The sequence below is a fragment of the Oncorhynchus mykiss genome, chromosome 12, assembly GCF_013265735.2.
Source record: "Oncorhynchus mykiss isolate Arlee chromosome 12, USDA_OmykA_1.1, whole genome shotgun sequence".
Classification (NCBI taxonomy): domain Eukaryota; kingdom Metazoa; phylum Chordata; class Actinopteri; order Salmoniformes; family Salmonidae; genus Oncorhynchus; species Oncorhynchus mykiss.
The window spans coordinates 54121853-54149748 of record NC_048576.1 but is presented as its reverse complement, the minus strand read 5'-3'; the positions used below and the strand labels follow the sequence as shown (position 1 = coordinate 54149748).

The window sequence follows — 27896 nt, the reverse complement described above, 5'->3', positions numbered from 1 at the left end:
GACCTTTCTTGACATTAAATCACTTTTGATGTCTCAAAACATCTGTCAAATTTGGACTTTGAAGTGCAATAATGCCCCTTTTTACGGTCTTGCACTTTAGTCCTTCTTTACCAAGCCTATATAGCCTCCAGTAGATAAGACTATTATGCAGAGGGAGAGATACAGACACGGCACAGTTCTAACGTTGTCTCTAGGTGGCGATAAAGACTAAAAAACACAACTAAATGGGGTTTGTGGTCTTTTTCAAGTCAGGCATTACAAATGTGCGATTTCATTCAAAAATCCCCCTAGCGGCGCCAGATGCAAGCATAAAGTGAAGAGGCAGTGTTTGGAATCGGGTTCTGGGTTGCCTACGGAGCCCGCTAGTCTCTGCAGTTCCCTGCATCAACATCGCTGAGCTTTGATTGCAACTCCGCCCGGTCTGCCTGCATGCATCTGCTCCTTGCATCCTGTCTTTGATATAACAAAACAGCAGACGAAGAAACGAAAAGGACTTATACAAGTGCGTCCATCGTAAGTAGATGTTTTAGTTTGAGCTCTTTTGTTTTTGGACGAAAAGAATGGCGAAGTAGTCTAGGCTAGGCTACTGCAGGTGCATCCCTATGCAGTTACCCTATGAACGGATATAAGATGTATTTTGACGCCTGCTCTATGGCGCTGGAAAATGGGATTTTCCATCTTCTTTTTTTTTTCACCACCAATATTTAATTTATCCAATATTTAGAAAATTAAAACGAGCGTTTTATTAGACTGTAAAAAAAGTATAAATATAAAGTTAAAGTTCAAATCCGATGTATGTAATTTAATGTTCAAAGAAAAAACATTGATTTGCGTGCTCAGTAGATGTTTTATTGTATGATAAATTAGACATGTACAATTAACTAACAGTGTCTGTCATATTTACAGCATCTGCTTGAGAAGTGCACTATTTTTATATTGGTAAAGATGGTTAAACTGGGGAGCAATCTACAAGACAAAGGCGCTAAACCGGTCAGTGTGGAGGATGGCTTCCAAAACGTGCCGCTCATCACCCCTCTGGATGTCGGTAATCTCCAGTATGGAGCCCCAGACAAGGTAAAATGGACTGTCTGTCTGCTGAGATTTCCTCTGATTCACACACACTCCTTGATTTATGGCCAAAGCCATTACATAATAAAACAGCAAACCCATCTCTTTGTCATCTCAATTGCCCTGTTGCCTCCTTTGTTTAAAACAGATTAAAGAAGCCCTTGCTGTTTATAACTGGGATGCACATCATCCATTCTAGGAAACCAGCAAACATGTCATCCCTAATTTACTTTGACAAGGGGTTTTATTTTTGAACCAGACTGCGTCTCATTACACAGGATGATTCATGAATTGACTAAAGCCATATAACAGTTTTGATTATTACATTTCCAGTGCTGCCTCACTGAACTGAATATGTTAATATGATTGATATGAGTGATGATATTTCTAATTGTTTAATAATGCACATAATTTAATCTTACTTTGAAGTGATTTTCAATCAAAACAGCTCCATATGATCAAAGTAGTTTAGAATATATATTTTTTCCATAGGAGTGAAGGACAGATCCTTTGTTGTGTTATCACAAGGCCTACAGTACCTACTGAAGTCATTTCATGCATGTTTGACTTCAGGAGTGAATGCTGATATGCTGAAATGATGCTCCTCTGTGATTTATTTGTCAGCTCCCAGCCTATCATAAGGCTTGTGTTTGGCTTATTTGATCAGCAGCACAGAAGAGCCCATGGCCCCATGCAGGCTGAACCCGTCACTCTGTAGTAAACATTAGGGGAAGAGCCCTGGCACCTTTGCAGAGTGGTGTTTCAGCCCTCGTCTTGGATTCTGCTGTCTTAACCCGAGGAGGAATTGGAGCACCATTCAGGATTTTCAATGGGTTGATAAATGCCTCTAAATGTAAAAAAAAATAAAAAAAAGATTTACCATGCAGAGGGTCAGCTAAGTACATATTTTGTGGTTGTTTGGAGATGGAGTTGTTGAAGTGGACTAGGTGCCATGCCAGTAGATTTCCCCAAGGTGGTTGGAGAAAGGAAAAATGTAAAGACTCATACAGCCTTGGAAAATACCAAAGATTTAGTTTTTTATGCGGAATTATTGACATTTGAAACAGTAGAGTTAAGGCTCATTTCATGACGTGTTTACAGTGGTCCTGTGTTTGCTGAACAGGGCAAATTACATGGCTCAAGAAACACAAGGAAATCAGATGGTTTGAATAGGCTACTTGGTTTGTCGTCTTTGAATATATGAAGAGTAGAACTCACTAGCTCCTTTTAAAACTGGTTCTAACATGAATCCTTTCTCCTGATCTTGTCCACATTCTGATTGTGCCAACATTTTTAGACAAGTGTAGACAATCAAAAGATACATTGTGATCTGATTGTGATCAGATCTTCCTGCCCACCTCCCGAGGTAGTCAGGCAGGCATTGTGTCTGGATATCTTACAAGTGTAGATGGATCTGGACAGTAAAAACATTTTAATCATCGTTATTCCACCCTCTAAAATCATTGACTTATGGCATCAATATGTGTCAAAATAAATATTACGAAAGAATGTCAAATAACTTGCATATAGGGAGGGATGCGGACACAGTGGAGCAGATAAGAAAATGTGGCCACAATCATAATGTGAACAAGATCAGGACACATTAGAACCGGGTCTAAATGAGGCTACAGTCTCCAGATTCCACTCAAAGAACGGTCATTCTTGTATCCAGTTCATCCCTGCCAGAGATTGAGAGGTGGTCCATGCAGGCTCTCAGAGCTCTGGGGGCAGTGGTGTGAGTAGAGTGGGCACAGGGCGGTTTCGTTGGGCTATACAGATAAGCCATAGCAGTGGGAACAGTTCACATTCTGCTTTACGCAGATTCTATTTTCACCCTCATGTAAAAAGCCTCCCAAGCCTGAGGTGATGCCATGTTTTCTCAGAGTTTCTTGGCTGTATGAAAATAATGTCCCTGTATTACCTTTAAAACATTTCTCAGATGGATGTATAAAAAAAAAGATGTTTGAAATAGACTAAAAGGAAAGTCAACCATTACTCCCCCTCCGAATAATATACACATTGTACCTTCAAAAAGAACACTGTGGGTTTAAGTCCATTCTGTCATCCTGTGTGGGAGGAGTTGTCAGTGAGCTACAGATGTTTTTATCGTTCTAACCACTGCTGGCTGTGGGACCAGGGCTACTGGGCAGCAGTGAGACAAACGTGCCTGATAAACACAATCCTCAGTAGGCCAGTGCTGAGGGAATGGGGAGGAATTAGCCTTGATCCCATCTGGACGGCCAGGGATGCGCCTACAGGGGCACCAATATCTTGATTGGATGGACAGTGATTTCAGGGAAACTAGCAGAGCTTGACTAGAAATGGTTGACCTGCGGAGTGTAGTGGAGAGTGGTACATGCAGCACTTTGAATAAATCATTTTCTTAAGAATTGAGGCTCCAGGCCGGGCCTTTTTATTGCACTTCTTTCAAGAACAAGCTGCTGTTTGCCAAAGTGAACTGGATGACTTATCACTTGGCCCAGAGATCTGAGAGCCTGTTGGATGAGGGATGCCATGTTGTTACTCTGTACACTATAAATTAGTCAATATATAACTGCAGTGCTTTTTAGTAAAGTGAACACATCAAAACATCAAAAAGAATATAGCATATGTAAAGAGCATATTTGGGTGCAGGCAGGCATTGTCTGGCATTGTCTGGATATCACTGGGGCAGCTTCTACCCCCAAGCCATAAGACTGCTAAATAGTTTGTTACATAGTCCGGGCAGCTGTTGGTTAACTATCTGCATTGACCTTTTTTGCACTAACTTTTTTGACTCATCATCTCAATGGGTTGATACACGCCTCTAAATGTTTGTTTTTTTAAAGATATACCATGTAGAGGGTCAGATGAGTACATATTTTGTGGTTGTTTGGAGATGGAGTTGTTGAAGTGGACTAGGTGCCATGCCAGTAGATTTCCCCAAGGAGGTTGGATAAATAGAAAAAATCGAATCAAAAATCACATTTATTTGTCACATACACATGGTTAGCAGATGTTAATGCGAGTGTAGCGAAATGCTTGTGCTTCTAGTTCCGACCATGCAGTAATATCTAACAAGTAATATAACCTAACAATTTCACAACAACTAACTTATACACACAAGTGTAAAGGAATGAATACGAATATGTACAGTGGGGAGAACAAGTATTTGATACACTGCCAATTTTGCAGGTTTTCCTACTTACAAAGCATGTAGAGGTCTGTAATTTTTATCATAGGTACACTTCAACGGTGAGAGACGGAATCTAAAACAAAAACAAAAATCCAGAAAATCACATTGTATGATTTTTTTAAGTAATTAATTTGCATTTTATTGCATGACATAAGTATTTGATACATCAGAAAAGCAGAACTTAATATTTGGTACAGAAACCTTTGTTTGCAATTACAGAGATCATACGTTTCCTGTAGTTCTTGACCAGGTTTGCACACACTGCAGCAGGGATTTTGGCCCACTCCTCCATACAGGCCTTCTCCAGAACCTTCAGGTTTCGGGGCTGTCACTGGGCAATACGGACTTTCAGCACACTCCAAAGATTTTCTATTGGGTTCAGGTCTGGAGACTGGCTAGGCCCCTCCAGGACCTTGAGATGCTTCTTACGGAGCCACTCCTTAGTTGCCCTGGCTGTGTGTTTCGGGTCGTTGTCATGCTGGAAGACCCAGCCACGACCCATCTTCAATGCTCTTACTGAGGGAAGGAGGTTGTTGGCCAAGATCTCGCGATACATGGCCCCATCCATCCTCCCCTCAATACGGTACAGTCGTCCTGTCCCCTTTGCAGAAAAGCATCCCCAAAGAATGATGTTTCCACCTCCATGCTTCACGGTTGAGATGGTGTTCTTGGGGTTGTACTCATCCTTCTTCCTCCAAACTCGGCAAGTGGAGTTTAGACCAAAAAGCTCTATTTTCGTCTCATCAGACCACATGACCTTCTCCCATTCCTCCTCTGGATCATCCAGATGGTCATTGGCAAACTTCAGACGGGCCTGGACATGCGCTGGCTTGAGCAGGGGGACCTTGCGTGCGCTGCAGGATTTTAATCAATGACGGCGTAGTGTGTTACTAATGGTTTTCTTTGAGACTGTGGTCCCAGCTCTCTTCAGGTCATTGACCAGGTCCTGCCGTGTAGTTCTGGGCTGATCGCTCACCTTCCTCATGATCATTGATGCCCCACGAGGTGAGATCTTGCATGGAGCCCCAGACCGAGGGTGATTGACCGTCATCTTGAATTCTTCCATTTTCTAATAATTGCGCCAACAGTTGTTGCCTTCTCACCAAGCTGCTTGCCTATTGTCCTGTAGCCCATCCCAGCCTTGTGCAGGTCTACAATTTTATCCCTGATGTCCTTACACAGCTCTTTGGTCTTGGCCATTGTGGAGAGGTTGGAGTCTGTTTGATTGAGTGTGTGGACAGGTGTCTTTTATACAGGTAACGAGTTCAAACAGGTGCAGTTAATACAGGTAATGAGTGGAGAACAGGAGGGATTCTTAAATAAAAACTAACAGGTCTGTGAGAGCCGGAATTCTTATTTCAATAAAATGCAAATTACTTACTTAAAAATCATACAATGTGATTTTCTGGATTTTTGTTTTAAATTCTGACTCTCACAGTTGAAGTGTACCTATGATAAAAATCACAGACCTCTACATGCTTTGTAAGTAGGAAAACCTGCAAAATCGGCAGTGTATCAAATACTCTCCCCACTGTACATACAAATATATGAATGAGTGATGCCTGAACGGCATAGGCAAGATGCAGTAGATGGTACAGAGTACAGTATATACATATGAGAAGAGTAATGTAGGGCAAGATAAAGACTATTGACTCATACAGCCTTGGAAAATACCAAAGATTTTGTTTTTTAATGCGGAATTATTGACATTTGAAACAGTAGAGTTAAGGCTCATTTCATGACGTGTTTACAGTGGTCCTGTGTTTGCTGAACAGGGAAAATTACATGGCTCAAGAAACACAAGGAAATCAGATGGTTTGAATAGGCTACTTGGTTTGTCGTCTTTGAGTAGCACTCACTAGCTCCTTTTAAAACTGGCTCTAACATGCAACCTTTGTCCTGATCTTGTCCACATTCTGATTGTGCCAACATTTTTAGACAAGTGTAGACAATCAAAAGATTCATTGTGATCTGATTGTGATCAGATCTTCCTGCCCACCTCCGGAGGTAGTCAGGCAGGCAGGCAGGCATTGTCTGGATATCACTGGGGCAGCTTCTACCCCCAAGCCATAAGACTGCTAAATAGTTTGTTAATAGTCCGGGCAGCTACTGGTTAACTATCTGCATTGACTTTTTTTGCACTAACTTTTTTAACACGTCACATACGCATCTGCTACTGTTTATTATCTATCCCGTTACTTAGTCACTTTATCCCTACCTACAGTGTCTTCGGGAAGTAATCAGACCCCTTGACGTTTTCCACATTTTGCTAGGTTACAGCCTTATTCTAAAATTGATTAAGTTGTTTTCCCCCCCCTCATCAATCTACACACAATACCCCATTATGGCAAAGCAAAAATAGTTTTTTAAGACATTTTTGCTAATGTGTTAAAAAAAATATATTAAAAAAAATAAATGTACTTAAGTATTCAGACCCTTTATTCAGTTCTTTGTTGAAGCACTTTTGGCATCGATTACAGCCTCGAGTCTTCTTGGGTATGACGCCACTGTACAAGCTTGGAACACCTGCATTTCTAATGTGTCCTGAACTTGTCCACATTATGATTGTGGCCACATTTTCAGACATGCGTTTTCTCTACAGAATCTCTCAAGCTCTGTCAGGTTGGATGGGGAACATTGCTGCAAAGTTACTTTCAGGTCTCTCCAGAGATGTTCGATCGGGTTCAAGTCCGGGCTCTGGCTGGGCCACTCAAGGACATTCAGAGACTTGTCCCGAGGCCACTCCTGTGTTGTCTTGGCTGTGTGCTTAGGGTCGTTGTCCTGTTGGAAAGTGAACCTTCACCCCAGTCTGATGTCCTGAGCGCTCTGAAGCAGGTTTTCATCAAGGATCTCTCTGTGCTTCGCTCTGTTAGTCTTTGCCTCGATCCTGACTAATCTACCAGTCCCTCCCTCTGAAAAACATCCACACAGCATGATGCTGCCATCACCATGCTTCACCGTAGGGATGGTGCCAGGTTTCCCCCAAACGTGAAGCTTGGCATTCAGGCCAAAGAGTTCAATCATGGTCTGAGAGTCTTTAGGTGCCTTTTGGCAAACTCCAAGCGGGCTGTCATGTGCCTTTTACTGAGGAGTGGCTTCTGTCTGGCCACTCTACCATAAAGGCCTGCTTGGTGGAGTGCTGCAGAGATGGTTGTCCTTCTGGAAGGTTATCCCATCTCCACAGAGGAACTCTGAATTTCTGTCAGAGTGATCTCCCCCGATTGCTCAGTTTGTCTGGGCAGCCAGCTCTAGGAAGAGTCTTGGTGGTTCCAAACTTCTTCCATTTAAGAATGATAAAGCCACTGTGTTCTTGGGAACCTTCAATGCTGCAGACATTTTTTGATACCCTTCCCCAGATCTGTGCCTCAACACAATCTTGTCTCGGAGCTCTACGGACAATTCCTTCGACCTCATGGCTTGGTTTTTGTTCTGACATGCACTGTCAACCCTGGGACCGTATATAGACAGGTGTGTGCCTTTCCACATGATGTCCAATAATTTGTTGTAGAAACATCTCAAGGATGATCAATGGAAACAGGAGGCACCTGAGCTCAATTTGGAGTCTCACAGCAAAGGGTCTGAATACTTATGTAAATAAGCAATTTTTTAATTAGTAAAACAATGGGGGGAAAAAAGGTCTGAACCTGTTTTTTGCTTTGTCATTATGGGCTGGTGTGTGTAGATTGTAGATTTAGAATAAGGCATCACCAGTGGTGATTTTAAAATGTAAATATTGGTGGGGCAAATTTAAGTAAAAGTGGGATGAATGCCAGCAAAGCTACTACACAACACAACACTAAACAATGCATTAATTGCAATATAACGGTGACAAACGGTGCCCACAAACTGTTAAGGCCTACATAAAGCTGTCCCAACAGCAGTTCAAACCTCTTACCACTGCTACATCTGGCTATCAGCGGAGCCTTGTCTGGCAGCAAAACAGTTAATTCAGCCTCATATACTGCCTATACTGCTGATATGGCTGACTTGCTTAAGCAAATATGGTTTCTAATGACAATTGAGATGTACAAACTATGGCATAAGGGGACAACAAGCGGATAAGAGGCAATCTGTAATTTCAATTAAGACATTAATGAGCGAGCTAGGACGGACGTAGTCAATATAACTATTTGTTTAGCACTTTTGAAATGTACAGCGACAGAATTCAGAACATGGGCCGTTCTTACAGTGTTCTCCCTGTACACCAAAAGTCTGTAGGATAACCAAAGGGGGCGTATAAGCAGACAATGAAAGCTCTTAAAATCTTTGATGATTACATTTCTCTAAAACAGGTTATAGGCTACATGTACCACCAAGTCAGAATAGTAGGCGAAATTAAGAGGGGTAAAATTGACTAAATTATTAGGGTGAGGCACATGGGCTACTAACATCTTACTACACAACATACACTTAGTATTACTTTCATAGCTAAAGTATACATATCCCCCTGGCATATTTATATCATTTGTGCAGCAGCATACAATACATTTTTGGACACCTTGTTGTGCTGTGCTCACTTGAACAGGAAGGTGGTGCAGCGGTCCTTCGTGGGCAAATTTTGTCATCAAAGTCTGGCATTCTCTGGATTTATGGTGCTTTCAAAACAACTGGGAACTGGCTTAAGGACAACAAAGTCAAGGTATTGGAGTGGCCATCACAAAGCCCTGACCTCAATCCTATAGAAAATTTGTGGGCAGAACTGGAAAAGCGTGTGTGAGCAAGGAGGCCTGAAAGAAATTAAATAAATAAAAGCTGAAATAAATAATTCTCTCTACTATTATTCTGACATTTCACATTCTTAAAATAAAGTGGTGATCCTAACTGATCTAAGACAGGGAATTTTTTACCAGGATTACATGTCAGGAATTGTGAACAGACTGAGTTTAAATGAGGTGTATGTAAACTTCTGACTTCAACTGTATATACTTATTTTACATTGTTTGCAAACTGATATGGGACACACATTAATGCCAAAATAACATGCAAAACAGGCTCCCCCCCACAAAATATTTATACACTACTGGTCAAAAGTTTTAGGACACCTACTCATACAAGGGTTTTTCTTTATTTTTACTATTTTATACATTGTAGAATAGCATCAGCATCAACTTCCGGTAGACAGGCGAAGTGCTAGTACGCTCAACTGAAAGGGATACCGTTCGTTTACAGTATGCTAAAATGAACTAATAGTATATAGAAGGTAGTATATATTCATTATGTATGTAGTATACAATTTGTTAGTATGGGTATTCGAACACAGCTCACGGCCCACGTCATAAGAACTATAGTCAAAAGTTTGTTGTTTTATTGTGTGTAGCAATGTCACATAACATTTTATTTAATTGAGACAATAAAGCCTTTTCATTGTTAAAATAGGTCTATGATTTTTTTTCTCTTCAAAAAATGAATACTGAATATTGCAAGTATTCAAATACTAACGCCCGTTTGGATATTTGAATAACCGTGCCCATCCTTTATTATTAGCCATTTTGATCCATGTAAATCATAATGCAAATACAGTCCCTTTTGGATTATATGACTCAGGAGAAGCTCCTGGTACTTCCATTGACTAGAATTACCTACCTGGGAAACTGCAGGTCCTCACCCAAGGGTAGCCTAACCATTGCTTTTATCTATGAATGAGAAATGAAATGACAGTGGTAATGATAACAGGGTCTCTCAAATAATAAAGGGGAGCATGGAGAGAAAAATGGGTGCAGACAGCCTGGTAATTCGGGGGGAAAATTAAATGTCAAAGTGATCGGGAGGGAGTCGGAGAGGGTGTAATTGCAGTAGCCGAGTCTCCTCTTGGCGACTTCAGGATAATATAATGCCATTCATTCCAGATTGTGAGTTGGAGAGTGGAGGTACCAGGGGTTTGTGGAAGGCGTAATTATTTTGGAAATATATTCCTTGATCCATCATTACTGGAAGTGCTAGCGTCACTCAGTTCCTGTGCTTTTGTCAAGAGGTTCAGAGGTTCAGAGAGGTTCAGGTGAATAGTGTCTAATAGCTGAGAGAAACAGTACAGTGGCCTGTAGAAGTGATAAGGAACCAGCAGTACAAACTGCTGAATTCATCAGTCATTTACCGCATAGGTACTTTCTGCCGACACCTTAGGTGTGACATTCATACAAGCAGCCAAATGAGGCTCACACTTGCACATTTGTATCTCTCTCTCTCCCCCTCTGTATTTTGACTGCAATTCTGAGCCAATTTCAGTGAAGAATAGCAGAGTGACATTACTAGGACAGACCCCTGCTTACCCAGCTCTCTGTTCTTCTACATCATGTTAAAAGAGAGTTGATTGGTTCTGATTGGCGGGCATCATACGGGACAGTGCCTAAAATAGCCACCCCCTGACAGTTGCTTGGCAGAGGTTTTAGTTTTCCTCTCTGCCTTTGCCCTTTTGTATATATAACACAGTGATGACGTAACAGTAGGACTTTGTGGTATGATGGCTTATGGCTGTGTCTAACCGAAGTCCAGCCAACCCATTAGTGATAATGTGCTGTGTCACTGTAACCGACTGACTGTGTATTGTTTTCCTCTCCCTGCAGGTGGTGGTGAAGACACGGACTGAGTACCAAACGGACCAGAAGAAAACCAAGCTGAAGGTGCCCAAGGTGGAGGAGTTCACCATCAGCTTCACTGATGGAGTATCAGAGAGAATCAAGGTACTAGGAAAGTTTATTTCTTCATTCACTGAGACATACCAACTATTCCCTCAGTGCTAAGATGTGCTAAACAGCTACGTTGCTGCCGGAGGAAGCTGGTGGGAGGAGCTATAGGAGGATGGGCTCACTGTAATGTCTGGAATGGAATTCATGGAACGGCATCCAACACATCAACCATATGGAAACCACGTTTGACTCAGTTCCATGAATTCCATTCCGGCCATTACAATGAGCCCATCCTCCTATAGCTCCTCCCACCAGCCCCCCCTGGCTGCGGCTGGCGTTTTCAGTATTATAATTCTGGTCCTAAGCACATAACCATCGTTCCTGATGAGGAGTTATCTTTGGGAAAGCATCAACTTCATTGGATCCGGATGGTAGTTTAATTTCTTAGGTGCTCTATGGGAAACAAAATGGTAATTTGGTTGTCATGGTAGCCAGAAGTCATGCATAAACTCATGAGAGTCTCTAATACTTGAGCTAGCAAGCTTGTACTGAATGCCTGTATGAATATTACAGTGTGCGATCCACAGTACCTGAGTAAATTCTGTCTGTATCATCTGAATTTATCACATTATTTACATACAAATTAGATTTCCAGGATGATATTCAAACCAAGATGCACTACTATCTTACCCAGAGCAGCTCTGTCTCGAACAGTGAGTGGAGACCCAGAGCATAGAGTGAAATGGATTGACCTCATCCATAATTAACACAACCTCTGCTTGATGAATGTCAATAGCAGTGGTCATTGTCCCCTTCACACCTCTAATCAAAGAGCTGCAATTCCTTATACAGTCAATGAGAGTGAGGCTATAACCATTTGGTACTGTTACATTTTGATGGAAGAGAGAGTTCTGCAGAGTGTTTGACTATAATTAATGTGAGATGGAGAAAAGAGAGCAGAGAGAGGGGAAGTTTGGCTTTGCCGTTAAGGTCATTTGAGGAGCCAGCAGAGAAGAAAGAGAATTAGATATTCAACACAAACAGAGGCTGTGAAGCTTGTCTGAGTGGGGTTGTGACTGACTGAGAGGCGGATATCTTCTGCCTTGCTCCCTCCGTGGCAGAGTGGAGAGGCTTGATCGACCATGCCTGGCCTTCCCTCCCACACCGGCAGATGAGACGGAGACATATGACCCGGAAACAAGGAGGGCCCTCCCTTGCAGACTGCAAGGCGCAGTGAGCTATCAACTTCTGTTGGCTGGAAGGGAATTCAAATGAGACTTTTTTTTACTCAGCCTGATTTGTGTGCTGTAGGGACTTTTTGGGGTGGGCTGCCTGCCTTGCGTGACTGATGAACCTGGCCCAGCGCTGACTGAGGAGAGAGAGACGGATCTGTGTTGAAAGCTCGCACATCCCCTCTCCAAAGCTGTGCAGATTGTGTTGATGGATGAAGTTCTCCGTGCGATTGCTCCCTGATGAGTGCAGCCAAATTCCCCCTAGTTACTTTATCCGGGAAACAGGGGAGGAACGTTCTCCCTCATTAAACACACAAAACAAAAGAAGACGGAGGTCTCTTGGTATCTGATGCAGCAAAGCGGAACACATTAACATATCATGTCGAAATAAAAGGGGGAATTAGAAGGACTCAATTAAAGTGGGGAGGCGGATTGAGGGATGGATGGATGAGTGGGTGGATGGATAGGTGGACGGGGTTTAAGCAGGCTGCTGGGGCTCGGAGTGCAGGTTATTGCTCTCTCTTTTCTTTCCAGGCAGGGAGGCAGGATGTTTGACACACACAACCTGCCAAGTAGAGCACACAGCAGCAGCCACGTCCAGAGTCCTGCCCACACCACACAACCAGAGAGACTCATCCAAAGCAATTATCCTATAATTATCTTCTGAGGAAATCTAAATCTGAAGATAAAAAAGGCCTGTCGCAAGTAATGCTCCACTCCACCGAAGTGTTTGTGTTCTAACAGGTTGGAGGTCACGGATGTTCTACAAACAGCATGTGACCTACACATTCGTTTCAGTTGGATGAGTAATGCTGCCATACAGAATGTTCCGTGTGTGATTATTTTGTCATTTTTTGTTAGGCACGCACACATGAAAATTGGTTCATCTGCAACACTAGCTAGGCTCTCCCCATGTGCACATGAGGAGAGAGAAAATGACGTGAAAGTGCAGAGATCTGAGCTGAGATGCCTCTCTCTCTGTCAAGGGACTCGTCCTCTAGAGAAGCCGGCAGGCTGCGGAATGAGAATGAAGGACAGGCGCTGGCTGGGTGTCTCGGCTTGCAGAGAAATCTCCACATATTCAACAATACTGCTAGTTTAGACCCCGATGCTGTTTTGTCTACCATTTTATCAGTGGACACCGAGAGAGATGGAGTAGAGTCGGGATACAATGCGAAGCAGCGCAATTTATAAAAACTGTTTGTGAGGTGTGGGTGTTCTCTTTATTAAGAGACAACGTACACTCACTGGTCAGTTTATTAGGTACACTCATCTAGTACCGGGTCGTACACTCCTTTGCCTCCAGAACAGCCTGAATTCTTTGGCATGTGTTCTACAAGGGGTTGGAAACGTTCGTCGCTCAATTGGTATTAAGGGACCTAATGTGTGCCAGGAAAACATTCCCCACACCATTACGCCACCAGCCTGTACCGTTGACACCAGGCAGGATGGGTCCATGGACGCATGCTGCTAATGCCAAATCCTGACTCTGCCATCAGCATGACGCAACAGGAACCGGGATACGTCGGACCAGGCAAGGTTTTTCCACTCCTCAATTGCCCTAGTGTTGGTGATCGCATGTCCACTGGAGCTGCTTCTTCTTGTTTTTAGTTGATAGGAGTGCAACCCGGTGTGGTCGTCTGCTGCAATATCCCATCCATGAAAAGGATTGGCGAGTTGTGCGTTCCCGAGATGCCGTTCTGCACACCACTGTTGTACTGCTCTGTTATTTGTCTGTTTGTGGCCCGCCTGTTAGCTTGCATAATTCTTGCCATTCTCCTTCGACCTTTCTCATGAACAAGCTGTTTCCGCCCACAGGACTGCTGCTGACTGGATGTTTCTTGTTTGTCGCACCATTCTTGGTAAACCCTAGACACTGTCGTGTGTGAAAAACCCTGAGTTACTGGATCCGGCACGCCTGACACTGACGATCATACCACGCTCAAGGTCGCTTAGGTCACTTGTTTTGCTCATTCTAACGTTCAATCGAACAGTAACTGAACAGTAACTGGGTGGAACGCAACACCCTGCTACAACTCAACTCCCTGGGGAGTGAAAAAAAGTATGTGATTGTAGGTGCGGGTAAGGATGACAGAGAATATTACAGTTTACAGGGAATGTAATTCTTCCTTCACACGGTAAGGTGGGGAAAAGGGGCTGGATGGAACCAAAGCAAAGGAAGTAAAAAATAAAGTTCCTCTCCTACCTACCCACTGGTTACCTATTCTTAGCACAACCTGGCGCGCTAACCAAAATACAGGGGGGGGGGGGGGGGGTCCGCCCAGGTCTTACCTAGTGTGCATAGACATAGTAACAATACTGTCATTTAGCAGTCCTCTTGCCTAAACACTCCCAAGGGGCCTTCCCCGGGAATAAATTCAACAAAATAATTCACCAAACTTAGTGAACAATTTGAATAAACCAAAAACACTAGGTACTATGGTATACCTCTACAGGAGCGGCTACAAAACACAGGACATACAAAGAAGCTCTCTCTCGAAACAAAGGAGCACTCGCTTTTCAAGCTGAGGAAGGAGTCGGTAATTGCAGACAGCTGTATCCCCTGACGAGAAGGTGGGGTCAGAGCTCCAATTAGTGATGTGCCGACCAATCAGCTGCTTTGGAATCCAGGAAGCCATTTCCTGAAATACGCACATACATATACACAAACTCACAACAACACAGACACTGGGGAACGTAACAGAGGCTATTCTCCCTGTATTCAGACAGCCCTTCAGACTGACAATAAGTAATGCACTAGCTCACAGCGTCCCCAACGTGCATATTTGACTAACATGCTTTCCTCAGCTCTGCCACACAACTGAGGCATGTCAATGGCCAGTATGAATCAGCCTTTGATACAGTCAGTCCTCCAGTCAGTAGCTATGTTATGGCCTCTGGCCAGCAGCAACCACCAGTCCTCTACAATTTTGTCAGTCTGTCACTTGCGCCGTAGGAGTGCTGCAGACCAGCGAGTAAATACAAACACTCACCCTCTGACCCACTCACCCTGGAGCCATGGAAACACTGCCAGGTCCTAGTGGTAGCCAATTAGAGACACCTTCATGGTGAATGCTGGCCATTGATTGGATCAACATGGCATTGCATGGGGAGGTTAAACTTTTAATGGATATGGCATGAGTAGATAGGAGGCATTGTTTGATAGCTAAGATTGAGCATGTGGAGAAAGTGTTACAATGAATTGCTTTCCCCATTATTGCCACTCACACATATACAAACAGGCTACAGATGGGAAATACGATATGCTAATTTATGACTCCTATTCACTGTTCCATTGGACCAAAAATAACAACAAAAGACGGCTAGTAGTGTGTGCGCCAAAGGGGCAATTTCTTTTTGTGATTTGTCATTTCAAAAAGGACAGCGTATTTGAGGTGCCATGGGGGACAAGGGCTTTTCTGTGAACAATGCCTGAGATGATTTATAGAGCCAGATGGCTTTTTCTCTGTTCTAACGCTGATTAATCCCACCTCTCAGCTGCCTCCAATACCTCACAATCATTACATCTGAATATAGAGCTAATATTAAATCCAATGAACTTTGTCCCTAATGATTACACATTCTGTATAAAGTTTCAGGACGAGTTCAATTTTCCGTCAACTCTACCAGGTTTACATTCTGTCATCTGTTTTTCACTCCCTGCAGAAGTGATTGGAACATTTGATCTACCATGATGTGGGAATAGAACGGTGCTCACATTGAGGAGGTAGCATATAGGTATCTTCTTTGTGATCCAAGCAGTCCATGTCAGGGATGCTGTGGTTTGTTTCTGGTTAGTGTGACTGACACTTTCCATAAGCACTGTGCATGTTGTGAGACCATGACGAAAACAGTGGGACTCTCATTGACTGCTGTGCTCTGTCAGAGCTCTCTCCTCCATCAGACTACGGCATTTGGGGCCCCGGGGCACCTACCTTCAGGGGGCCTCCATTCCTGGCCTGGAAAGGTGAGCTTGGGGATCAATTAGTGGCTCCAGATACAGAACAGGTTTTGTTTTTCTCTCTCTCTCGCCTCCCCAATTCTCTCTGTGTGTTATTACAGTATGACACTCGCTGGGCTCTCTATCTCTCTAGATTTATATCTGTTCGTCTTTCTCCTCTACTCTCTATCTCTTCTCTTTCTCTCTGTACTGTACATCATTACATTTCGGCCAACTGGCCTGAGGATCCCTTGGCACCGTGGCGGTGGAGCCACTGCCCAGGAGCACCGGCCTTGTTGTTGTGCCGCTGATGATGCTCTCAGACAGTGACTCAGTGGAGTAGGCATTAGGTGCAATTAACTAAGCACTTGGGCCATGTGGAACTCTTCATCTCCTCATCAAGCTGCTCCTCCTCTCCCTACATCTAGCACATACGAGGTGTGTGTGTGTGAGACGCTGGAGACTGAGTGACTCCGAAGATATTAATGTCTAAGGGATGTTAAAAGAGGAGGTTTGAGGACTGTTTAGTTGTTCTTTACCAAGCCTATGGGGTGTTGCCGGGTAGATTTCCCAAGCCCCGAACACATCAGCATTAATAATCTCCTCTTTCTCCTCAGCAACGTCATGTCTCTGACATGCTTGCTTATTAGCAAATCAAATTTGTTTTGTTTGCATATCCTCTGAACCTCGTTAGTGGTGTGTTTACTCAGAACAGGTAGATGGCCAGGATTCCACTCATTTAATCGCTAAAAAAAATAAGAAAAAATGCCATCACTCGCCTTGAATGAGTGCCATGCTGCCAGGAAGAAGATGAGGCTCTCTGAGGTTTACTCCATGTCCTCTTCTCTGTGCATGCGGATATTCATAGAACGCCACTACAGTAAGTCTTCCGAGTGTTATCCCTAATAAAAATCGAGATCGTGTCCCTAAGTTCATAATCTTGAGCCAGGGACTGTCCTTATTAGACATGGCAGTGTGTTCTTTCACACCCTTGAAGTTCTGTCTCCTGAGAGACCTGTCCTAATTGGGAAACATTAACATAATGAGAAATGAACTCACACTGAACATGACACTGCTTCCTTTCTCTAATGGATAAGTGGCATTCTATTGGCATTTGTGTGTCAGTGTAATTGTGTGTTGATCATTATACACATACAGTCAGGTCCATAATTATTGGCACCCTTGATAAAGATGACCAAAAAAGACTATAAAATAAATAACACAAAATACTGAGCTATATTGTATGCTCGGAAAATTGGGAAATTATATTATTTTATACTCTTAGAATAGAGAACGAGATTTAGTTGAACAAGTAATACAAAAAAAATAGAAAAAAGATTGGGGACAATGTTATTGTCACCCGTTTTTATTGTCATTGTTATTGTCACCCGTTTTTATCCCCTAGCGAGGATAACGACACTGAGCCTTTTTCTAAGAATGTTTTATGACATTGGAGAACAGGACCTGTAGATGCAAGTTATGAGTTACTTTTCTGCATATTCTTCTCGTTTTCAACACCAAACCCACCACTGGTGTGCGTGGCCAAATAGCTCTATTTTCATCTGATCATCTGACCTTTGGATTGGAAGCGGTGCTGTGGTCAGATGACATGAAATTAGAGCTCTTTGGCCACGCACACCAGTGGTGGGTTTGGTGTTGAAAAACAGAAGCGCATGCAGAAAAGTAACTCATACCTACGGTAAAATATTATGGTGGACCTTTAATGTTATGGGGCTATTTTGCTTTCCACTCGTCCTGGGGCCCTTGTTAAGGTCAATGGCATCATGAACTTTACCAAGTACTCGAGCATTTTAGCCCAAAACCTGGTTGCCTCTGCCAGGAGGCTGACACTTGGCCGCAAGTGGATCTTCCAGCAAGACAATAACCGCAAGCACTAATCCAATCTACAAAATTATAATTTTGCAATGACCATCTCAGTCTCCGGAGTTGAACCCCATAGAAAACCTCTGGTTTGAATTGAAGAGAGCAGTCCATAAGAGCAGATGAAGTATATCGAGGATCTGGAAAGATTCTGTATGGAGCAATGGTCTAAAGATCCCTCCCAATGTGTTCTCCAACTCATAAAACAATTTAGAAAAGGCTCAGTGTCGTTATCCTCGCAAGGGTGCTACATTATTTAGATTTGTTTACTTGTTAAACAACATCTCTTTCTCTGAGCAATTGTATTAGTAGAAAAAAAAATATTTCCACATTTCTTGGAGCATACATTATAGCTCAGTATTTGTATATTTTACAGCCTTTTTTTGCTCATCTTTATCAAGGGCGCCAATAATTATGGACCTGACTGTCGGTATCATAATTGTCATACAGATTGTACTGTACAGAAATGTGATTTTGTTGCATTGAAGATGTACGCGTTGCTGTGTAGAGCTGACCCGAGAGGCAGATGACATCTCAACAAGAGAGAATATGTTTGTACTTTGTGGTTGTTCTAGACATGGTTACCTCCACAGGATAATCAACCCGCATGGGGACACCCATTCTCCCCTGGCACGTCTCCTGTGCGACACTCCTCCTCTTCCCTTCCTCAGCTACTACAGTACCATGCCCTAGTGGGCATTCCCCTGCAGGTTGCCATGTTGCTCACTCCTCTGAAACCATTTCATAAGAGCATTGGCAGGAAATCTAAGATGATTACATCCAAGAAAAGAAAAGAAAAGAAAAATACAGTTGTAGTTCCCTCAGTCTTACAAAGCTCCCTCCATTTTACGAAGTCTTAGACTCGGAGATGCAGTTATCTGGTCATTGTCGTGAAAATGGCAGACGAAGATGATTTTCTTTGTGTTATTTATCTTACAGTAGAAGAAAATGGTTTATTTTCTGTGCCTGGCTCTGTGTTGAGCATCGGCTTCAGCATAATAAGAATATGACGCACAGACAATGGGCCTTTATTCCTCAATCAGGGACCTATTGATTTACTTAGGACTTATCTTCCCATTGTTCTGTCAGCACCAACCTGGTGCTAGAGGAAGAAGAACAGATTCTCTCTAGCTTTCTCTCTGCCTCTCACTATCTCCCCCCCTGGAGCGACTGTAAGAGTTTTCGCTCTAACATATGGCTGGAAAAGTGGTCTTGCTGTGAGGGTGGCGTTCTAACAGCATACGGGATGGAGACTGGAATTACAAGGCTGGGTGAGTGTTAGGAAGGAAAGGGTAGATAAAACTGACACTTGTATAGCAAAGCCATATGTCTGATGGTGACAGAAATGGTGCTGAAGAAACATAGCAGCCATATGCTGACATTTCCCCCTGCATTCGGAACCTACAATAAATCAAGATTTGAACAGCAACCTATTACACAAAAAGCCACAGATGATTCAGTGAACTGCTGAACAACATGTGGGGGAGAGGAGATTAGGGGTGATAGACAGAAGGGAGTGAGAAAATGAAAACAAGCAGTTGTTGTGGGCGGTTAACGGAGTCATTGAGATGTCCAGCCATCCACAGTATGGACATCTGCAGTGGGGCTCAGCTCAGGGAGAGCGACACAATCACGTCTGACTCTTTAATCTGTTTGGATTGTCTTTTGTTTCCTCAACGTGGCCAGCTGAAGAACACACCCTCTCTGTACTGTACCACTCTGACTGTATTGTTACTGTAGCACCATAACACATCCACCCTGCTGCACTCCAGGGATGTTTAGCCAGTGAATAAATCCCACTGCTGCCGGGGGATTATGAGCCTCCGTCTATATGGATTATACTGACGTCAGATTATGACGCCGACAACAACAACAGCAGTAGAAACATCAACCTTGAGCCTCAGCAGCAGGGCAGAGTAATAGACTAACATCCAGGCGAAGAAACAGTGCTGGCATAGGAGAGGCGAGCAGATGGTCTAATGTCTCGCCTATGTCTGTCTGCACTAACTAGACTAGAGCTGCAATGTTCGGGGCAAATTTGACCTCATTTGATGACGTCCCTCCCTGACCTCATTGAAGAGTTAAGTGCTAAGGGAATGTTCATGTAGGCCCACAATTGGCACAAGGACAAATACACTTTGGCATTGCCACTAGCCGGAAAAAGCTTTCAAAAATGAAACCGTGTGTATTTAATCAAAATACAGATCAAAACAAACGGTGTCATGGCGGTACAGTTACCAGACCCCTGACTATCCCAGTGAAATAATACCAGCACTTCAAATGGGCCAATTTGATGGCACAGGGTCATCTGTCACTGCACACCAATGTAATCCCCATTACAGTCCAAGCAAGTCCAGGCAAAATAGAGGTCATCCTATTCTCAACTAACCCAGTGTCAGCGTGGAGCACACATCTGCCAATAACCACACGAAAAAATACTACAGTTTACTGAAGAATACTACAGTACTTCCTACAGAATTCTGTAGAATAATTAAGTGAAGATATATTGGCACGGGTGTTGTTAGACCCGAGATGAAGTCAACCTTTTTATACAACAGGTTACCAACATATTCAAATAATGATTGACATATTTTCATATTTCATATTCATTTATTCATACTTTTTCATCCTTCCACAAGATATAGTCCTGACACAAATCTAGGGTTGCTACCCAACCCGGCTGGTCGTTCGTTATACCGGTTTGGTTGCCAGAGAAGTGACCCAGTCGTTCAGTATTGTTCTGTATCTAGGGATGCGGCCCAGTCTTTCGTTCTAAATGTTCCATTGCCATACTGGCTGGCAACGTTCTTATCCCTTGCTTGCTAGCTAGCCAACTACGGCTAATTTACAGTCACATCAAACAGTGCAGCCAGATTAACAGCAAAGTAGCTGCATTTGCGTTTGTTTAAGCTGCTTTCTAGTGACATTTATTTGGATACATCCATAACAATGAGCTAATGATGTGTGATTTCGCCTGGCATAGAAAATGTGCTCTCTCGTCAGGACACTGTTGTTCAGAGGAGCTAGCCAACAACACAGCTAACACAATCACTTCAAACTGAAGCTGGAAAGACTGCAAACTAGCTGCACTTTGTTTCGTTTACATGTTTTCCATTGATAGTTCTTTGTATATATCCATAAAAATGATGCTGATTCATAATTTCGACTGGCTGAGAAAAGCTGCTTGCTTATCGGTCTCATACCGACTTCTGACTCCTGACACATTCATTACTATGGGACAGCTGGTGATCGAATTTGAATATTGAAACAATGTTGCAAATTTCGGAGAGACATACAGCAAGGTTTATACAAATCTCCACTGTTGAAAACTAAATGTTAGTCTAAAAGAAATGTGAGATAATGTAAAGATTATTTTTTTTTATAGTTCATAAATTGCCTGGCTGGGCTGATGAGACAGTGGATTGCACAGTCAGATGGAACAGAGTAAATAAGCATTTCAACGTCATAGATTTAGCCGGTGGTCATTTCTGGAATAAAAACTGACTGGAATGCGGTTTTAACCCATCAGCATTCAGGATTAGAACCTCCCCTTGTATAGTATACTACACACTGTAGTATCCCTTGATCATGTGTAGTACTTACTATAGAATGTTGTAGTGTACTCTAGAACAGTGATTCTCAACTGGGGGGTGAGTGATTTGAAGGGGTCGCAAGACTTGTGCAAGAATATATATACAGTGCCTTGCGAAAGTATTCGGCCCCCTTGAACTTTGCGACCTTTTGCCACATTTCAGGCTTCAAACATAAAGATATAAAACTGTATTTTTTTGTGAAGAATCAACAACAAGTGGGACACAATCATGAAGTGGAACGACATTTATTGGATATTTCCAACTTTTTTAACAAATCAAAAACTGAAAAATTGGGCGTGCAAAATTATTCAGCCCCTTTACTTTCAGTGCAGCAAACTCTCTCCAGAAGTTCAGTGAGGATCTCTGAATGATCCAATGTTGACCTAAATGACTAATGATGATAAATACAATCCACCTGTGTGTAATCAAGTCTCCGTATAAATGCACCTGCACTGTGATAGTCTCAGAGGTCCGTTAAAAGCGCAGAGAGCATCATGAAGAACAAGGAACACACCAGGCAGGTCCGAGATACTGTTGTGAAGAAGTTTAAAGCCGGATTTGGATACAAAAAGATTTCCCAAGCTTTAAACATCCCAAGGAGCACTGTGCAAGCGATAATATTGAAATGGAAGGAGTATCAGACCACTGCAAATCTACCAAGACCTGGCCGTCCCTCTAAACTTTTAGCTCATACAAGGAGAAGACTGATCAGAGATGCAGCCAAGAGGCCCATGATCACTCTGGATGAACTGCAGAGATCTACAGCTGAGGTGGGAGACTCTGTCCATAGGACAAATCAGTCGTATATTGCACAAATCTGGCCTTTATGGAAGAGTGGCAAGAAGAAAGACATTTCTTAAAGATATCCATAAAAAGTGTTGTTTAAAGTTTGCCACAAGCCACCTGGGAGACACACCAAACATGTGGAAGAAGGTGCTCTGGTCAGATGAAACCAAAATTGAACTTTTTGGCAACAATGCAAAATGTTATGTTTGGCGTAAAAGCAACACAGCTGAACACACCATCCCCACTGTCAAACATGGTGGTGGCAGCATCATGGTTTGGGCCTGCTTTTCTTCAGCAGGGACAGGGAAGATGGTTAAAATTGATGGGAAGATGGATGGAGCCAAATACAGGACCATTCTGGCAGAAAACCTGATGGAGTCTGCAAAAAACCTGAGACTGGGACGATTTGTCTTCCAACAAGACAATGATCCAAAACATAAAGCAAAATCTACAATGGAATGGTTCAAAAATAAACATATCCAGGTGTTAGAATGGCCAAGTCAAAGTCCAGACCTGAATCCAATCGAGAATCTGTGGAAAGAACTGAAAAGTGCTGTTCACAAATGCTCTCCATCCAACCTCACTGAGCTCGAGCTGTTTTGCAAGGAGGAATGGGAAAAAAATTCAGTCTCTCGATGTGCAAAACTGATAGAGACATACCCCAAGCGACTTACAGCTGTAATCGCAGCAAAAGGTGGCGCTACAAAGTATTAACTTAAGGGGGCTGAATAATTTTGCACGCCCAATTTTTCAGTTTTTGATTTGTTAAAGTTTGAAATATCCAATAAATGTCGTTCCACTTCATGATTTTGTCCCACTTGTTGTTGATTCTTCACAAAAAAATACAGTTTTATATCTTTATGTTTGAAGCCTGAAATGTGACAAAAGGTCGCAAAGTTCAAGGGGGCCTAATACTTTCGCAAGGCACTGTATATTTATCAAAAATGTATTTTATTTTGAAGGGTAACCGCTGCACCTCAACATTTATTTTCAAATCAAATCAAATCAAATTTTATTGGTCACATACACATGGTTAGCAGATGTTAGTGCGAGTGTAGCGAAATGCTTGTGCTTCTAGTTCCGACAATGCTTGTATTAACCAACAAGTAATCTAGCTAACAATTCCAAAACTACTACCTTATAGACACAAGTGTAAGGGGATAAAGAATATGTACATAAAGATATATGAATGAGTGATGGTACAGAGCGGCATAGGCAAGATACAGTAGATGGTATTGAGTGCAGTATATACATATGAGATGAGTATGTAAACAAAGTGGCATAGTTAAAGTGGCTAGTGATACATGTATTACATAAGGATGCAGTAGATGATATAGAGTACAGTATATACATATACATATGAGATGAGTAATGTAGGGAACATTATATTAGGTAGCATTGTTTAAAGTGGCTAGTGAAATATTTTACATAATTTCCCATCAATTCCCATTATTAAAGTGGCTGGAGTTGAGTCAGTGTGTTGGCAGCAGCCACTCAATGTTAGTGGTGGCTGTTTAAAACCTCTTAGAGCTCTAGGGGCGCTATTTCATTTTTGGATAAAAAACGTTCCCGTTTTAAGCGCGATATTTTGTCACGAAAAGATGCTCGACTATGCATATTCTTGACAGTTTTGGAAAGAAAACACTCTGAAGTTTCAGAATCTGCAAAGATTTTGTCTGTAAGTGCCCCAGAACTCATTCTACAGGCGAAACCAAGATGATGCATCACCCAGGAATTAGCAGAATTTCTGAAGCTCTGTTTTCCATTCTCTCCTTATATGGCTGTGATTGCGCAACGAATGAGCCTACACTTTCTGTCGTTCGCCCAAGGTCTTAGCAGCATTGTGACGTATTTGTAGGCATATCATTGGAAGATTGACCATAAGAGACTACATTTCCCAAGTGTCCGCCTGGTGTCCTGCGTCGAATTCGGTGCGCAATTGCCAGCTGCTTCCACTTTACCATTTGATTCAGGGGAGAAAGCATGTGTCCAAGAACGATGTATCAATGAAGAGATATGTGAAAAACACCTTGATGATTGATTCTAAACAACGTTTGCCATGTTTTCAGTCGATATTATGGAGTTAATTTGGAAAAAAGGTTGCGTTTTGAGGACTGAATTTATGGATTTTTTTTGGTGGCCAAATGTGATGTATAAAACGGAGCTATTTCTAATACACAAGGAATCTTTTTGGAAAAACTGAGCATCTGCTATCTAACTGAGAGTATCCTCATTGAAAACATCAGAAGTTCTTCAAAGGTAAATGATTTTATTTGAAGGCTTTTATGTTTTTGTTAATGTTGCGTGCTGGATGCTAACGCTAATGCTAACGCTAAATGCTAACGCGAAATGCTAACTCTAGCTAGCTACTTTTACACAAATTATTGTTTTCCTATGGTTGAGAAGCATATTTTGAAAATCTGAGATGACAGTGTTGTTTACAAAAGGCTAAGCTTGAGAGATGGCATATTTATTTAATTTCATTTGCGATTTTCATAAATAGTTAACGTTGTGTTATGCTAATGAGCTTGCTGATAGATTTACACAATCCTGGATACAGGGTTTTTTTCATAGCTAAACGTGACGCAGAAAACGGAGCGATTTGTCCTAAACAAATAATCTTTCAGGAAAAACTGAACATTTGCTATCTGAGAGTCTCCTCATTGAAAACATCTGAAGTTCTTCAAAGGTAAATGATTTTTTTGAATGCTTTTCTGTTTTTTTGTGTAAATGTTGCCAGCTGAATGTTAATGCTAAATGCTACGTTAGCCATCAATACTGTTACACAAATGCTTGTTTTGCAATGGTTGAGAAGCATATTTTGAAAATCTGAGATGACAGTGTTGTTAACAAAAGGCTAAGCTTGAGAGCTAGCATATTTATTTCATTTCATTTGCGATTTTCATGAATAGTTAACGTTGCGTTATGGTAATGAGCTTGAGTCTGTATTCACGAACCCGGATCCGGGATGGGGAGATCAGAAAGGTTAACAGTCTGATGGCCTTGAGATAGAAGCTGTTTTTCAGTCTCTCGGTCCCAGCTTTGATGCACCTGTACTGACCTCGCCTTCTGGATGATAGCGGGGTGAACAGGCAGTGGCTCGGGTGGTTGCTGTCCTTGATGATCTTTATGGCCTTCCTGTGACATCGGGTGGTGTAGGTGTCCTGGAGGGCAGGTAGTTTGCCCCTGGTGATGTGTTGTGCAGACCTCACTACCCTCTGGAGAGCCATACGGTTGTGGGCGGTGCAGTTGCCGTACCAGGCGGTGATACAGCCCGACAGGATGCTCTCGATTGTGCATCTGTAGAAGTTTGTGAGTGCTTTTGGTGATAAGCCAAATTTCTTCAGCCTCCTGAGGTTGAAGAGGCGCTGCTGCGCCTTCTTCACGATGCTGTCTGTGTGGGTGGACCAATTCAGTTTGTCTGTGATGTGTACGCCGAGGAACTTAAAACTTACTACCCTCTCCACTACTGTTCCATCGATGTGGATAGGGGGGTGTTCCCTCTGCTGTTTCCTGAAGTCCACAATCATCTCCTTAGTTTTGTTGACGTTGAGTGTGAGGTTATTTTCCTGACACCACACTCCGAGGGCCCTCACCTCCTCCCTGTAGGCCGTCTCGTCGTTGTTGGTAATCAAGCCTACCACTGTTGTGTCATCCGCAAACTTGATGATTGAGTTGGAGGCGTGCGTGGCCACGCAGTCGTGGGTGAACAGGGAGTACAGGAGAGGGCTCAGAACGCACCCTTGTGGGGTCCCAGTGTTGAGGATCAGTGGGGTGGAGATGTTGTTGCCTACCCTCACCACCTGGTGGCGGCCCGTCAGGAAGTCCAGTACCCAGTTGCACAGGGCGGGGTCGAGACCCAGGGTCTCGAGCTTGATGACGAGCTTGGAGGGCACTATGGTGTTAAATGCCGAGCTGTAGTCGATGAACAGCATTCTCACATAGGTATTCCTCTTGTCCAGATGGGTTAGAGCAGTGTGCAGTGTGGTTGAGATTGCATCATCTGTGGACCTATTTGGGCGGTAAGCAAATTGGAGTGGGTCTAGGGTGTCAGGTAGGGTGGAGGTGATATGGTCCTTGACTAGTCTCTCAAAGCACTTCATGATGACGGAAGTGAGTGCTACTAGTCGTTTAGCTCAGTTACCTTAGCTTTCTTGGGAACAGGAACAATGGTGGCCCTCTTGAAGCATGTGGGAACAACAGACTGGGATAGGGATTGATTGAATATGTCCGTAAACACACCAGCCAGCTGGTCTGCGCATGCTCTGAGGGCGCGGCTGGGGATGCCGTCTGGGCCTGCAGCCTTGCGGGGGTTGACACGTTTAAATGTTTTCCTCACGTCGGCTGCAGTAAGGGGAGTCCCCATGTTTTAGTTGCGGGCAGTGTCAGTGGCACTGTATTGTCCTCAAAGCGGGCAAAAAAGTTATTTAGTCTACCTGGGAGCAAGAAAGGATACCGCCTCACCGCTTATTGTTGCTGACTTTACAGAACGTTACTGCTACACACAGGCGTGCGTGCGCTGTACGGCTTATTGTTGCTGACTTTGCACGTGCAGAACGTCCAGAGTGATGAAATGGCTAGCTACGTTCGGACTCAGAGGGTTTTCGCGCTGCACATACTCACTGACCAAAACAATAACGTTCTCGCCCCACACATACCCACTTCAAGCGGAGATTGCTATGTTTCTTTCGGAAAACATGTCACCTCGGGCTGAACATTTCGATTGAAAGGAGTAGTTCACGAAGGTTGCCTACCTGGCGGTTTTTTTTAATAATCTGAATTCGCTCAATGTGTCAAAGCAAGGGACGGGGGCACAATCGATTTGAACAGAGGGACAACGTGGATGCCTTCAAGATGAAGCTTACCGTTTGGGCAAATCATATTTCTAACGGGAGGATTGACATGTTTCCCCAATGCTGATTCCGAGATTGAGAATCTGATCAACAAAGCGCACAGCGGCACACTGAAAACAACTGTTAAACAGCATCTTGTCAAGCTGAAGGGAAAGTTTTGTGAATACTTCCCGGATGAGAACAAGAGACGACTGTATACAGGACCCCTTACGAGTGGAGATGGGAATCATCACGTTGCCAAGCAAGACGATCAGCTGGTGGAGCTGTCATTTGAACGTGGACTGAGCATGCGCTTCCCGGAAATGACACTGCAATCAGGTAGTGCTAAACGGTAACATGATTCTATCTCTGAAAGTGACTTCTCTGCTATGGCCGTGCTCAAAACGAAAAGCAGAAACAAACTGGACAGCCAGCATGACCTCCGAGTTGCCCTGTCAACCATCACCCCAGACATCAATAAACTTATCAAAATGAAGAAACACCCCCAGGATTCCCACTGATAGGCCACACACACACGCAATAACTAAACAGATAAATTAGTTATTGTTCAGTATGTTAATTATTATTGTTAATTAATTCTGACATTCATATTACATTTTATTGAACTAGTTAAAAATATACACCTTTTCAAGGTTGTGAAGCTATTCATATGGTAATTATGATGACCAAATCCTAATGATTGTTTTTTTTCTTCAATTTTTAAACACTGGTATGTGTTACTGTTCATTAACATTATTGGACTGGT

At 42.9% G+C, this 27896-nt stretch overlaps 1 protein-coding gene across 2 annotated transcripts in view; it reads left to right on the top strand.

Annotated features, from left to right (window-relative positions):
- The first annotated feature begins 287 nt into the window (after window positions 1-287).
- Window positions 288-27896, top strand: part of LOC110537779 (neuronal vesicle trafficking-associated protein 2) — a 39778-nt gene continuing 12169 nt past the window's right edge. The window contains exons 1-3 of one of the 2 annotated variants that reach the window (XM_021624159.2): window positions 288-513; window positions 907-1074; window positions 10804-10920. In XM_021624159.2, the coding sequence (XP_021479834.1) occupies window positions 946-1074; window positions 10804-10920 (246 nt within the window). In that variant the 5' untranslated portion in view covers window positions 288-513; window positions 907-945. The remainder of the gene's footprint in view (window positions 514-906; window positions 1075-10803; window positions 10921-27896) is intronic. The other variant, XM_021624160.2, reaches the window with a different exon arrangement.